This window comes from Podarcis gaigeae (genome assembly GCF_964106915.1).
Source record: "Podarcis gaigeae genome assembly, chromosome: 5".
NCBI lineage: Eukaryota > Metazoa > Chordata > Lepidosauria > Squamata > Lacertidae > Podarcis > Podarcis gaigeae.
In genome coordinates this window covers 95015449-95028315 of record NC_139681.1, presented here as the reverse complement: position 1 = coordinate 95028315, position 12867 = coordinate 95015449, and the positions used below count along the sequence as shown (strand labels likewise).

Here is a 12867-nt window from a genome sequence, read left to right as displayed (position 1 = left end):
GATATTATCTCAGAATACAATTGGATATAATACTGGAATGAACATTTATAATATTTTGAATACACACATGAAGTTGAAATCTGGCTAGTGAAAGACCCTGTGTGAGAGGCAGAGAAGGAAAGATCTCCCAGGGTGGGAGACTGAGGGAAGAAAGGGAAGCACCCAGGTGAGAGCTGGGAGGGTCCACTCCCTTCTGTGTGAGACAAGAGTTAAGACCTACCTTTGAGAGAGGTCTTGGCATCCTACCTTTGAGAGAGGTCTTGGCATTTCTCTCTCTCTTTTCCTTTCCTTGTTTTTGTTTTTGTTAATTATTTGTTTGTTTAGATTAGTCAGTATGCTGAAAGGTTTCAGCAAACAAACCCAATTCTGCCAATTTTTCCCACACCGTTTTTAAGGATATAATGTGTAATGCCAACCAGTTACTAGTTCTACTGGTTCCACCAGGCAGGATTTTTATTGAGGGTGAATTCTGCACCATATTCTTGACAAGAATATTCTGCTTTGTTGTTCTTCTGCAATGCTTCCCAAACACTCCCGCATTATTGCTGTCTGGGGAAACTATACATATTGCAAAAGTGCGACAAAAATAAGTCTGTGCATGTGTAGTTTTCAGTAGAAAGTTAAAGGATGTGATAGAATGGAAATGAAAATGTATGACCACCTCAAAATCTTTGCAGGCATAAATAGTATTGCAAATGGAGTTGGATGTAACCACCTTGAAATTCTTATGAGCACAAATCAGGATGAATGTGTAATCATAAAGTTTTCTGGAGGAGTCCTTTGCATGAGTCTGTGCCCAAAAGATGCTGGAAGAGCTTGCCGAGAGAAGTAGACTTTTGTGCTTCTTAGAGATGTCATAATCAACCAAATCTCCACATGTGCTGAAGCCAGGTTTTCATACGCCCAAACTAATGTGTCATATGATGGCATGAGGACTAGCCACACTTAATTTAAAAAGATATCCAGCGGGAAAATCCAGCTGAGAAAGGAGTCAATGCTTTATCTCTCATTAACATTCTGCACTTGTTCCTCAGGCTTCCTGCCATGCCTTCTTGCTCTTTGAAGTTACACAGAATGATTGGTGCTGATATTATTATTTTAATTCCTGGCAACTGAGCTGTAACGTATGTCTATGATTAAATCATAATTTCAAAAAGGTTTCTACACGCTTCTGCTGATGAGGAATAGACATCCTGATCCACTTGGGGGATTCTGAACCTATTTTGATTCATTCACACGAGTGACAGAAGCAGCAAGTCCTGTGAAAAAATTTGGGATCTTTGGGGCTTATTTATGTAAGATCATGCTCACAGTACACTCATTGGAATTAATGAAACTAAATTAGTCATGTCAGGCAATTTCATCATGTCTACTCTTAAGTGGGATTATGCTCTCTATAATCCTCCCACATGTACTTAAAGACTTGTACATGGCGCAATATCAGTTAGCTGTTACTATGCTGTACACAAACACGTACGTGCCTCTTTTCTACTCCCCTCAGTTTCCCTGCTCTGGCCTCCCATTAGTTTTGTCTTTTCATACCAAAGATATGCATGCCAACCAAATCTGTTATCATGACCCTCTAGGTCTAAAATGTTTACATTTTTAAAAGTGACCCACTCCCTATGTCAGCAAAGACAGGACGCCTCACAATATAACCTCAAGTCTGGCAGGGAGAATCCACCTCTTTCTTGGCATCTCTTAATAATTTGTATTTGAACTTTGGCTTCTTTCCCCGCCAGATGAATTTAGAAATATTTTTTTTGCCATTGCCTGAAGTGTCCTGCTCCACTGACTATGGGTACTGATTGAAATAAATAAAATAATAATAATAATAATAATAATAATAATAATAATAATAATAATAATAATAAATTTTATTTATATCCCGCCCTCCCCAGCCGAAGCCGGGCTCAGGGCAGCTAACAACAATCAACAATCAAACAATCAGATATTCACACATTCTAAAAATATTTCATTATAAAAATCAATTAAAATCAAATTAATGGCAACTAATTAAGCAAGAGGGACGCAGGTGGCGCTGTGGGTAAAAGCCTCAGTGCCTAGGACTTGCCGATCAAAAGGTCGGCGGTTCGAATCCCTGCGGCGGGGTGCGCTCCCGTCGTTCGGTCCCAGCGCCTGCCAACCTAGCAGTTCGAAAGCACCCCCGGGTGCAAGTAGATAAATAGGGACCGCTTACTAGCGGGAAGGTAAACGGCGTTTCCGTGTGCGGCTCTGGCTCGCCAGAGCAGCGATGTCACGCTGGCCACGTGACCCGGAAGTGTCTCCGGACAGCGCTGGCCCCCGGCCTCTTGAGTGAGATGGGCGCACCAACCCCAGAGTCTGGCAAGACTGGCCCGTACGGGCAGGGGTACCTTTACCTTTACTAATTAAGCAAGATTCTAAGCAGGTTGCCAGAGGAGGGAGTCAGGCTGCACCCTGACCAAAGGCCTGGTGGAACAACTCTGTCTTGCAGGCCCTGCGGAGGATGTCAGGTCCCGCAGGGCCCTAGTCTCTTGTGACAGAGCGTTCCACCAGATTGGAGCCGCAGCTGAGAAGGCCCTGGCTCTAGTTGAGGCCAGCCTAACCTCTCTGAGGCCTGGGACCTTGAGGATGTTATTATTTGCAGACCGTAGGTTTCTCTGTGGGGCATACCAGGAGAGGCGGTCCCGTAGGTACGAGGGTCCTAGGCCGTATAGGGCTTTAAAGAACATTCTTGGCAATACATTCATTTTTATTACTGATATCTTTCCCCACTTAAATGCATTGTAAACTTCATACAGGGAAGTTCCTTCGGCGAAAAATGGGACTCCACTGTGCCATCTGGTGTCATAGTGTTATAATGCATAGAAAGAGCTTTATCTCTACAAATGTAGCCGAGTCCAGGAGAAAACTATTACTTCCCTTGATCTGGACACTATATATCTGCTGATGCAGCCTAGAACAGCACTAGCTTTTTTGTAATTGCATCACACTGCTGACTCATATTAAGCTTGTTGTCCACAGAAGACCTCAAGTGAAGGAGACAGTGTTGTTGCAGAGAGTTTCAGAAAAGGAAACTGTTTTACACCTTTATATTTTTTTTACAGCCCCAAAATTGTGAAACAGGAGACATGACAATGTCTTGCCAGCTTTCCGTACATGATAACGTGTTCAGGAGGAAGTTGCTTTGCAAAGGTGCTTTGCAAACTGCAAGCAGCAGGTTTCATTCAGCCCAGGGCAAATTCATTTGCTCCATAGCTCCACCGTTCCCTGGTCAAGAATCGGAGGTCTCTTTCTGCTCTGCATATTTTTTTTATTGTAGGGTGACAAGCAGAAGAAAGAAATTTGTCTGGATAAAAATCCAGTGTAAAAACAGTTGTGTGAGGTTTTTTGAAAGCATCAAAGGGGTGGAGGGAGAGGGGTAGGTTTCTGAGCCCAGAAACTTATTTAGAAAAGCTCATAAGATGCCGTAAGCAAGCAGTCAGAACTCCCCATCCCCGGGAGACATTTGAACTGTAACTGTGTGTGTGCAAACAGAAGGGGAAATGACAGGCCGCCAGAGTTCTGGAGTACTGACCCAGAAACTGAATAGCTAGAGGAGGCCAACAACCTACCTCTTGGAAGACTGACTCCTGTGACTAAAGCATTAAAATAGCAGCAGTTACTGCTCTCCTTGCGAAAAGCACTGAGACACCACATAGTGTGCTTTGGCATGCAGTTTTTAGACTTCCCTGTCTTCAAGAGCAGGGAACGTTTGGCTTACTAACAAAAGGCTTATCAAGTGAAGGTGTTGTAAGTGAAAATTCACAGGTGTAAAGTGGAAACAAGCCACATATTCAGAATTTTGAATTGGAAAATATCACCAATGAAAGTCCTTTGGGGGGGGGGGGAGTAAACATTTAATGAACTGTAAAAAAAAAGAGTAAAATTTAATGAACTAAACTTTGAGACTAAATTGTGCCAGGAAGTTCAACAGACATGGATCAAGGGGTAAATCTGCAAAAAAAATCCTTTACTGTGCTGAGTTGCTGGTTTCTGGGATTGACTTCAAAATCTTCTTGCCATTCTCTATTACCACCTGCTGGCCATGACTGAGCCCATAACATTTTTTAGCTATTTGTGATTTTTAAAAATGTCTTACACATATAGGTAAAGGTAAAGGTACCCCTGCCCGTACAGGCCAGTCTTGCCAGACTCTGGGGTTGTGCGCCCATCTCACTTAAGAGGCCAGGGGCCAGCGCTGTCCGGAGACACTTCCGGGTCACGTGGCCAGCGTGACAAAGCTGCATCTGGCGAGCCAGAGCCGCACATGGAAACGCCGTTTACCTTCCCGCTGGTAAGCGGTCCCTATTTATCTACTTGCACCCGGAGATGCTTTCGAACTGCTAGGTTGGCAGGCGCTGGGACCGAGCAGTGGGAGCGCACCCCGCCGCAGGGATTCGAACCGCCGACCTTTCGATCGGCAAGTCCTAGGCGCTGAGGCTTTAACCCACAGCGCCACCTGCGTCCCTATCTTACACATATAGTTGAAGATAAATTTTTACCTGTCAGGCTGGCAACAGTTAAACAACAAGCAATATTTACATATAAATTCATGAGTGCAATATGTTTCTCTCCCTTGAGCCCAAGAGAGGGTTCTGACATGACAGGTTATACTCTAAATTCACTCTTCCCTCTGACCCATCCAACTGAATATCTTCGAAATGATAGACTGATTCAGTGGCGTAGCGTGGGGGTGCAGGGGGGGGGGCGGCCGCACCAGGCGCAACATCTGGGGCTTACGGGGCGCAAATTACTTGCCTTGCCCCGGGTGCTGACAACCCACTCTACACCACTGGATTGATTCTTATCAGGGCATGAGAAAAGATGCAAAGAGTCTTTGCATGATTAAATTCCAGGGTCGATTTCTTTCATTTCTGCTTAAAGGGTTGCAGGCCAAGATAGAAATATCTGCCCATACTTATCCTGGAGAAGAGGAGACTGAGAGGAGATATGAGAGCCACCTTCAAATATCTCCAGGGCTGAGATATTTTATTAACAAGCACACATGTACAGTATCCATAAAAGAAACTTAACATTCTTCAACTGGAGAAGCTGATAGCCTTGCTCTTAGGAGTCTACTCATCTTAAAGATACAATAACATAGCATGGGGGGGTGTTAGAAGGGGGCTGCAGAAGAGGGAGATAGGAGGAGGTGTGGGAATGTGTGTGTAAGGGAGATTTGAGAAAAGTAAGGGGAGGGAAGGAGAAAAGGGAGGAAGAGTAAGAATGGGGATGCAAAGGAAGTTGTCAAAAAGGAGGGAGTAAGGAGGCATTGGGAGAGGGATGAAGATGAAAGCAGGGGCATGAAAGGGCCTAAAGAAAAGGAGGAGATGGGGTGAAGGGGAAAACGGATGCAAAGCAGAGCTGCAGAAGATAAGAGAGAATTGGCTTCAGAAATGGAGCTGCGAAGGTGAAAAGAGACCTTAGTGGAATGAGATGGGAAGGGAAGGGAAAATGCTAGGGGGTTCAAGTGTCAGGAGTGGCCAAGGGGTCATTGAGTGGAGGAAGCAGGGGTGCAGCCCCTAATATTTTCCTATTTTCTTATGTGTTGCAGCGGGGAACAGCACAGAGTTTATAAGGATGGGGATGTGCTGTAGTCCCTATTATAGCCTCTTGATTGAGCTCTTTGACTCCTTCTGGCAGCTGAAAACTGAATGCCCTCAGCAGGCTGGTCAGGAAGATGAATATTTCGATCTTTGCCATCTGCATTCCCAAACAAATGCGAGCCCCTGAGGAGGAGACAAGAAGAAGGCAGCAAGTGAGCAATTATTTACATTCCCATGTTCATTGCTTTGTAGCTATAAACATTCTGCATAACACTTTGGCAAAATAGACATAGTTAGGATAGGGAAAACATCAAGGCTGCTGTCAATTTTCTAGCCTGGTCAGTGCTAACCTTCCTTTCTTTCTGTTATACTTATATTTTATTCTGTAAAATCTCATATCAAGGAAGATACATTCAGGAAGAGGATGGATTGAAGATGAAGGGTCCTGTGGGAGGGGCAGGGCAGAGAGCATCTCCCAGGGCTAGAAGCCAGTGTAAGAGGGTCTAGCTCCCAGTGAGAACTGGGAGGGCTCACTTTTCTGTGTGCAGAATAAGGGTGAAGATTCAATTTTGATAGAGGACCTTGTAATTTCCTTTATTTCTTTTTGGTCATTTCTTCCTTTCCTATTTTTTTTTCTATTTTCCCTTTTAGATTAGCATGGTTTTTATTTTGTCTCACGAATAAAACTTTCAATAAAACTTGATTTTTAAAAATGAAAGGAAAAGTTTGGTCAACTGCCCAAATCAGCAATGCAGAAAGGGGTTAAGACCATGGAGCAAACTCTCCTGCCAGGTTTACTTCACCTTGGTAGGAACTAGCATTGCTGCCTGAAGAGAAGTTGGGTGGCTTGCAGTGGTGATGTGTGACAGGGAACAGCACTATCCTGGTTCTGGCAGTGCTGCCTCTCTCAGGGACAGGGAAGGGGTGGCAAATGCAGGGAGGTCCAGCTGGTAAGTGATGGAGGCCCCATAGTTTTATGTGCACGTGTGGGTCCCAAGCAGGGCCGTAGCTAGAGGGTAGTGATATGGGCCCCACCTGCGGCGCAGAATCAGCTAAAAACATGTCACTTTCTCGCAGCCCTGCACCACAGCTCGTACGGAGGGGAAAGGACCACAGTGCGGCTCCCTCAGGCAGCACATTCGCTTTCCCACCTCAGCTGGAACGGACCATTCAGAATCTCGGGCATAGGGGATCCTGCTGCTGCTGCAAATGCTGCCACCAGTAGCAGGACGTTGCTTGCCTCCCTGGCTGCTTAAGAGCGCTTCTCTCCCCTCCAACTTTCTCACCCACCCCTCTGCCTTTCCACTTCCTGGTTTTTGCACGACTTCTGAAGAATGCATGCTCCAATCGCATGGCTGAATCGTTACCTTTGGGTAGCAGCCAGGCAGGGCAGGGCGTTCACTCCAAGGGTGGACCGAGCGCTTGGATGGGGGACGAAAAGAAAAGGGAGGGACAAACAGGCGGGAGTGGAGAGGAGAGAGTGGAGATTTGCCTTGAGCACCAATTGTTAAGTTATTATGCTTCTGTGTGTGACTTCTGCGGACACGCACAAACGCGCCTGTCAGGGGCTCAGGAGCAGAGGCACAGGGGAGAGAGGAAATGGAGAGCGAAGGGGAAGAATCTGTGACAGCGCCCTTGCTCAAACTGGCTAACTTACAAATCAGCCCCATAATCTCCTCTCTGAAATGCAACATTCCAAGCAGGGAGGCTCATCGGCAATCCAGTAGCCTTTCTGAGAAAGGGAAAGGTTTGGTTTCCGACTGCAATCTATTTATATGGAATTGCACAGTGCAAACGGCAATGCCAGCTGTTTATGCTTTTCCTCATGTGATGTGAATTGAAATATTGTTTTGCAAGGTGGAATAGCACAGAGAAAGAGGGAGGGGGGAGTCCAAGGCTTACAATTTGAGCTGAAAATAGGGTGGTAGTCAACTAAGTTTTACTCAGAGTAGACCCATTAAAATGAAGGACTATGACTAAGTGAGGTCCATTAATGTCAACAGTTGACCTTCTCTGAGCTGACTACTGTCCAGAGTTTCTTTCAGACGAATAGACTGTGATCCTGGGTCCTAGTATGGCTCCACGGAAGGTACATAACACCATTTCAACTCCCTGGTGAGCAGCAGCTTATACACCAGTTTCTGCTGTGTTAAGAGATGTTTATCCCCATATCAAAATACAGTCATGCCTCATTTTGCAGCCGGGATCCGTTCCAGAGCCCCAGCCACTAGCCGAAAGGATGCAGGGCAAAGTGCAGTGTCTGTGCACACGTGTGCAGCTGTTTGCACTTCTGTGCATGCATGAAGCACGATTTACCGCTTCTGCACATGTGCAAGCGGCAAACCCGGAAGTAACCCATTCTGGTACTTCCGGGTTTGCCGCGGACATTTGCCGCAATGGACGCTATTCAAGGCGGATGTTCGCGGAGGTATTACCGTAGCACTGAGAATATTTCTCACCAAGCCAGGAAGTGTAGCATCTTGTGAACATAGTTTCAATAAGTTAAAACCCATACAAAACTACTTAAGATCATGTATGAGTGAAACCAGACTAACAAATCTAGCAATCCTGTCCATCGAGTATGAACTAGCATCAAAAACAGACTTTGATGAAATTATTACTGAGTCTTCTTCAATTAAAGCTAGAAAAATAAAGTTCTAATCACATCAGACTTCATTGAGGAGATTCCTATTTAAAGCCATTCCTACTTAACAACTCTTGTGAATAAGAACTTGTAACATGAATTGTGAATAATGTTAATAGTTTTTTTATTTATATCAACCAAATAACACAGATATTGTGAAAGCAATGCCATTTTACATCATATAGTATTATAATATAAAGTTATCATTGTGAAATAAATCAGTGTGATATTTTTCTACATTTCGTTTAGGCCTATCTGTATGTTTTACAATTTAATTACATTAAAAAAACTGTCAACTGCCATCTAAATGCCATTTGCTTTACTGAAAACTTTTATTAAGACATAATAAATTAAATATTGTATTTTCTGGGAAAGAATTCAATACAAGGTGAAGTGTGCGAGGAATTGAATGGCACGGGTTGGTGTGGGGTGGGGGAGAGGTGGAAAGAAGAGCTAATTTGTCCGTGGCTAGGGTGCGCACTGATCACTGCAGATGGTGACAGCAGCCATGAAATTAAAAGACGCCTGCTTTTTGGGAGAAAAGCAATGACAAACCTAGACAGCATCTTAAAAAATAGGGACATCACCTTGCAAACAAAGGTATGTATAGTAAAAGCTATGGTTTTCCCAGTAGTGATGTATGGAAGTGAAAGCTGGACCCCAAAAAAGGCTGATCGCCGAAGAATTGATGCTTTTGAAATATGGTGCTGGAGGAGACTCTTGAGAGTCCCATGGACTGCAAGAAGAGCAAACCTATCCATCCTTAAGGAAATCAGCCCTGAGTGCTCACTGGAAGGACAGAGCCTGAAGCTGAGGCTCCAATACTTTGGCCACCTCATGAGAAGAGAAGACTCCCTGGAAAAGACCCTGATGTTGGGAAATGTGGAGGGCACAAGGAGAAGGGGATGACAGAGGACGAGATGGTTGGATAGTGTTCTCAAAGCTACCAGCATGAGTTTGACCAAACTGCGGGAGCAGTGGAAGACAGAAGTGCCAGGCGTGCTCTGGTCAATGGGGTCACGAAGAGTCGGACACGACTAAACGACTAAACAACAACAACAAGGGAGCGCAATCTGGACAGTTCTGTCAGGGGTGCAAGATCACCTATCTATGGCTCTGGTCCCAAGCCACCAACCTAGAGATCCCCTTAGCTTGCCAGTGCCATGCCCCATTGTGCTGACCAGCAGTGCCACTCCAGCTAGAAAGATGCTCCTTCTGCTCCGGCCCACTCCCTCCTGTGCTGCTGCTGGTGTCATTTCCTGGAAGCAGACCAGTAAGCACATCTACAGATCACAACATAGCTTGGTCTTCTGCATTTACCTGCACCAAATGGCAGATATTCTTCTCTGTTCACAAATTGTCCATCCTTGTCCAAAAAATGATTTGGGTTGAACTCTGCAGGTGTCTGCCATCGTGTTGGATCAAGAAGAACAGAGCGCAGATCGGGAATCATCATAGTCCCCTGCAAATAAGAAACAAGTGACTTGAAATGCATTCACATCAATACTTTTTTTTTTTATTGTCCCACACTATCCCAAGACTAATCATTGCAGAGACTGATCTGAATTATGATGATGATGATGATGATGATGATGATGATGATTTTGGTGGGTGGCTTTGTATTCATCACTGTAAAAACTTTCTGTACAGGCAGGAACACAAGAGGACTTTCCCCCACCTCTTTTAAAATGAAAGCTCACAAGCAGGCTGAGACCTCTGGCCACTACATGCTTCTCCCCTGCCACAATTGCCCCATGGAATGGCACTTGCTGATGGTGAAACATGTCTGCAGATGGAGCTCCTGCTCTTGCCCTTCAGATTTTTGACTAGACAGGAAGTTCCTGTACGGCTGGCTGCATCTCTCAATATGAAACCTTCTGCTGCTCTTTGCTCTTGGGCTACAGGAGTGCAGCTATATCACACTGTTATACCTTGGGAATGAGAAAACCACACAGCTTGAAATCCTTTGTACATTGCCTAGGGAACCCCAAAAAACTGGCAAATTTAAAGCGCTGCATCTCATGAATCACAGCATTGGTGTAGGGCAGTTTCTTCTTATCTTGATAGCAGATTGAGTGAGCAGAACCTATGACATCTTCTATTTCCTTGTGCATTTTATCTGAAGAGAATGATGGAAACAGGTTTATTGTTAATACTGCATTTTATTTCAGTTGGACATTTATTTCCCTTGAACATATTCCATAAATCTCTGTGAATGAGTCCCAGGTTCTTGCATTCAAAGCCCACCTCACCCTCCAAAGAGTTTAAGTCAGTCTGTATGGTCCTTCCCGCTTAGATCCCAGGTAAGAAAAGGTTGAAAGTGAAGCTCATCTCAGTAGTTTCTGGTTGCCAGAACTGTCTGGATTTGCTGAAGGGCTGGGATCAAAGACTGCCATATATTCATTTTCCACCAACAGCTCTCAATATTTCATGTTTACTTTCACTGGCATGCTTTCGAACTGCTACGTTGGCAGAAGCTGGGACATAGGAACAGGAGCTGACCTGTCTTATGGATTTGAACTGCCAACCTTCTAATCAGCAATCCCTAGAGGCTCAGTGCTTTAGAAGAAGAAGAAGAAGAGTTTGGATTTGATATCCCGCCTTTCACTCCCTTTAAGGAGTCTCAAAGCGGCTAACATTCTCCTTTCCCTTCCTCCCCCACAACAAACACTCTGTGAGGTGAGTGGGGCTGAGAGACTTCAAAGAAGTGTGACTGGCCCAAGGTCACCCAGGAGCTGCATGTGGAGGAGTGGAGACTCGAACCCGGTTCTCCAGATTACGAGACTACCGCTCTTAACCACTACACCACACTGGCTCTTTAGACCACAGTGCCACCTGCATCCCTCATGTAATGGAGCATGGAGAGGCAGGAATGAGGCTCAGTTACTTATTTCACAGCAGGAGCATTCTTGTACATTTGCTGCATAAAGAAACTGCTAGCAGATTTGCAAAACAAAACAGGTGGTGGTATGGTATCAAACTGGAGGGGGGAATGCGTTGATTCCTGCATTGCTGGGGGTTGTAATAGAAGACCCCTGGGATCCCTTCTAACCCTACTATTGTAGGCTTCCTAATGACAAATGACAGAGCATTGCCATTAAACTCATCTCCAACTATAAACTTCCTAGAGACATTTTATTCTGTTACTTGACTATTCTGCTCATTCAGTGAATTTAGGGCAAGGCCCATGATTTTCCCCCAGTCCCAGCTTTCTGGGCATTTTACTTTTTTCCTTCTGTTAATTATAGGTTCTAGAAACTATGTAGGAAAATGTTGGTGGGAAAAATATCTTTCCAGACATGAAAGTCAAAAACATTTAGCTTATTTCAATATTGTTTACCTTCCATAATTTACATCATAAATTCTTAACTCTTTCCAATATGAAACCTTTAAAGAACTATGCTCCAGCCTAGTGGTCAAGAGAAGCCCTGGCTCTCCTCTCTCACCTTGGATATCTGGATGACTTGCCAGGAGGAGAAGTGCCCATTTCAGAGAACTCCTGGTTGTGTCCGACCCTCCTACAAAGAGGTCAAAAATGCACTGGGCCAAGTTTTCTTCATCATAGGTGGACTCTGGGTCATTCCTGCTCTGGTGTTGAAAATGGGGAAAGTGACATGTCATTTACATGCATTACATTCTCTCCTTCAGCACTTTATCTTCTTTCCGCCACTTATTACCATACCACCCACACATGCTTCATGAGAGGTGGGGTGTCCTCTTATAGTGCCTAAGGTGAAATGGGAAGCTGCTGCCACCCCCCCCCTTACTGTTCCTGCCCTCACTCGCTGGATCATCACCTTTCCGTGGTAAGTGGGCTTGCACATTCCTATGACCCTTGTGAGTGAAGCCATTGGGAATCTCATACTCCCAGCAGGGTCACCCAAGGCGGTAAGGTCAAAGGGGAGGAGCTAGACAAAGAATGATCCAAAAATTCATCAACGGCAGAACAGGTGGGTGATAACAAGCGGTATGTTACAACGGTTGTAAAGATGGATGAAAGCTGCAGCAGATAAGAATTTACCGGTTGCCATGACAACTCATGCCATCAGAACAGAGCCTTACTGCGAAGACTGTTCATTGGTCAGTGTGCACTGATCTACAGACATAAAACAAATTCACGTACAGGCATCTTCCAAAAAGCCCATCCCAAACCCAAACACCCAAAGTTCCATGGTGATCAGCATATGGTAACAGGGGCAGGATTGTGAAATCTGGAAGCCCTCAGTCATGAAACAGCATATGGGTGGTGGATACAGATTCAGTCATTCTGACTCAAGGAACGAGGCAGTTGAGCAGCTTGGCAGCTGTATCCATGACTGAGCAGTCCTTTTAGGATCTACTATGCTCACTCCAAAATGGGGGAGGGGCTAGAAAAGGTGCCCTAAACATAGTCTGCCTCTCTTTTTCCCTGGCTGAATTACCACGCCCAGTGGGGTTACCACCCAGCGGTGGTAAAAGACAATTGAACTTTGGAACATGGAATATATGGACAGATATAACACAGATAATGAGCATCCTGAACGCAGAACTGCCATCACTGCAAGAGAAATGTGACGTTTTAACATCAATATTGCAGTGCTTCAAGAGACTCAAAGAGCAGGCAAGGGACAACTGAAGGAAGAAAAAGGAGGCTACACATTCTTCTGGAAAGGT

The 12867-nt window shown here is 44.9% G+C and overlaps 1 protein-coding gene across 1 annotated transcript in view; it reads right to left on the bottom strand.

The window, feature by feature from the left end:
• Window positions 1-5022: 5022 nt before the first annotated feature.
• LOC310844911 (cytochrome P450 2J2-like) overlaps window positions 5023-12867 on the bottom strand; it is a 33925-nt gene continuing 26080 nt past the window's right edge. Inside the window, exons 6-9 of the mRNA XM_083739657.1 lie at window positions 11661-11802; window positions 10146-10333; window positions 9535-9676; window positions 5023-5753 (exon numbers count right to left, since the gene is read on the bottom strand). Of these exons, the coding sequence (XP_083595783.1) occupies window positions 5566-5753; window positions 9535-9676; window positions 10146-10333; window positions 11661-11802 (660 nt within the window). The 3' untranslated portion in view covers window positions 5023-5565. The remainder of the gene's footprint in view (window positions 5754-9534; window positions 9677-10145; window positions 10334-11660; window positions 11803-12867) is intronic.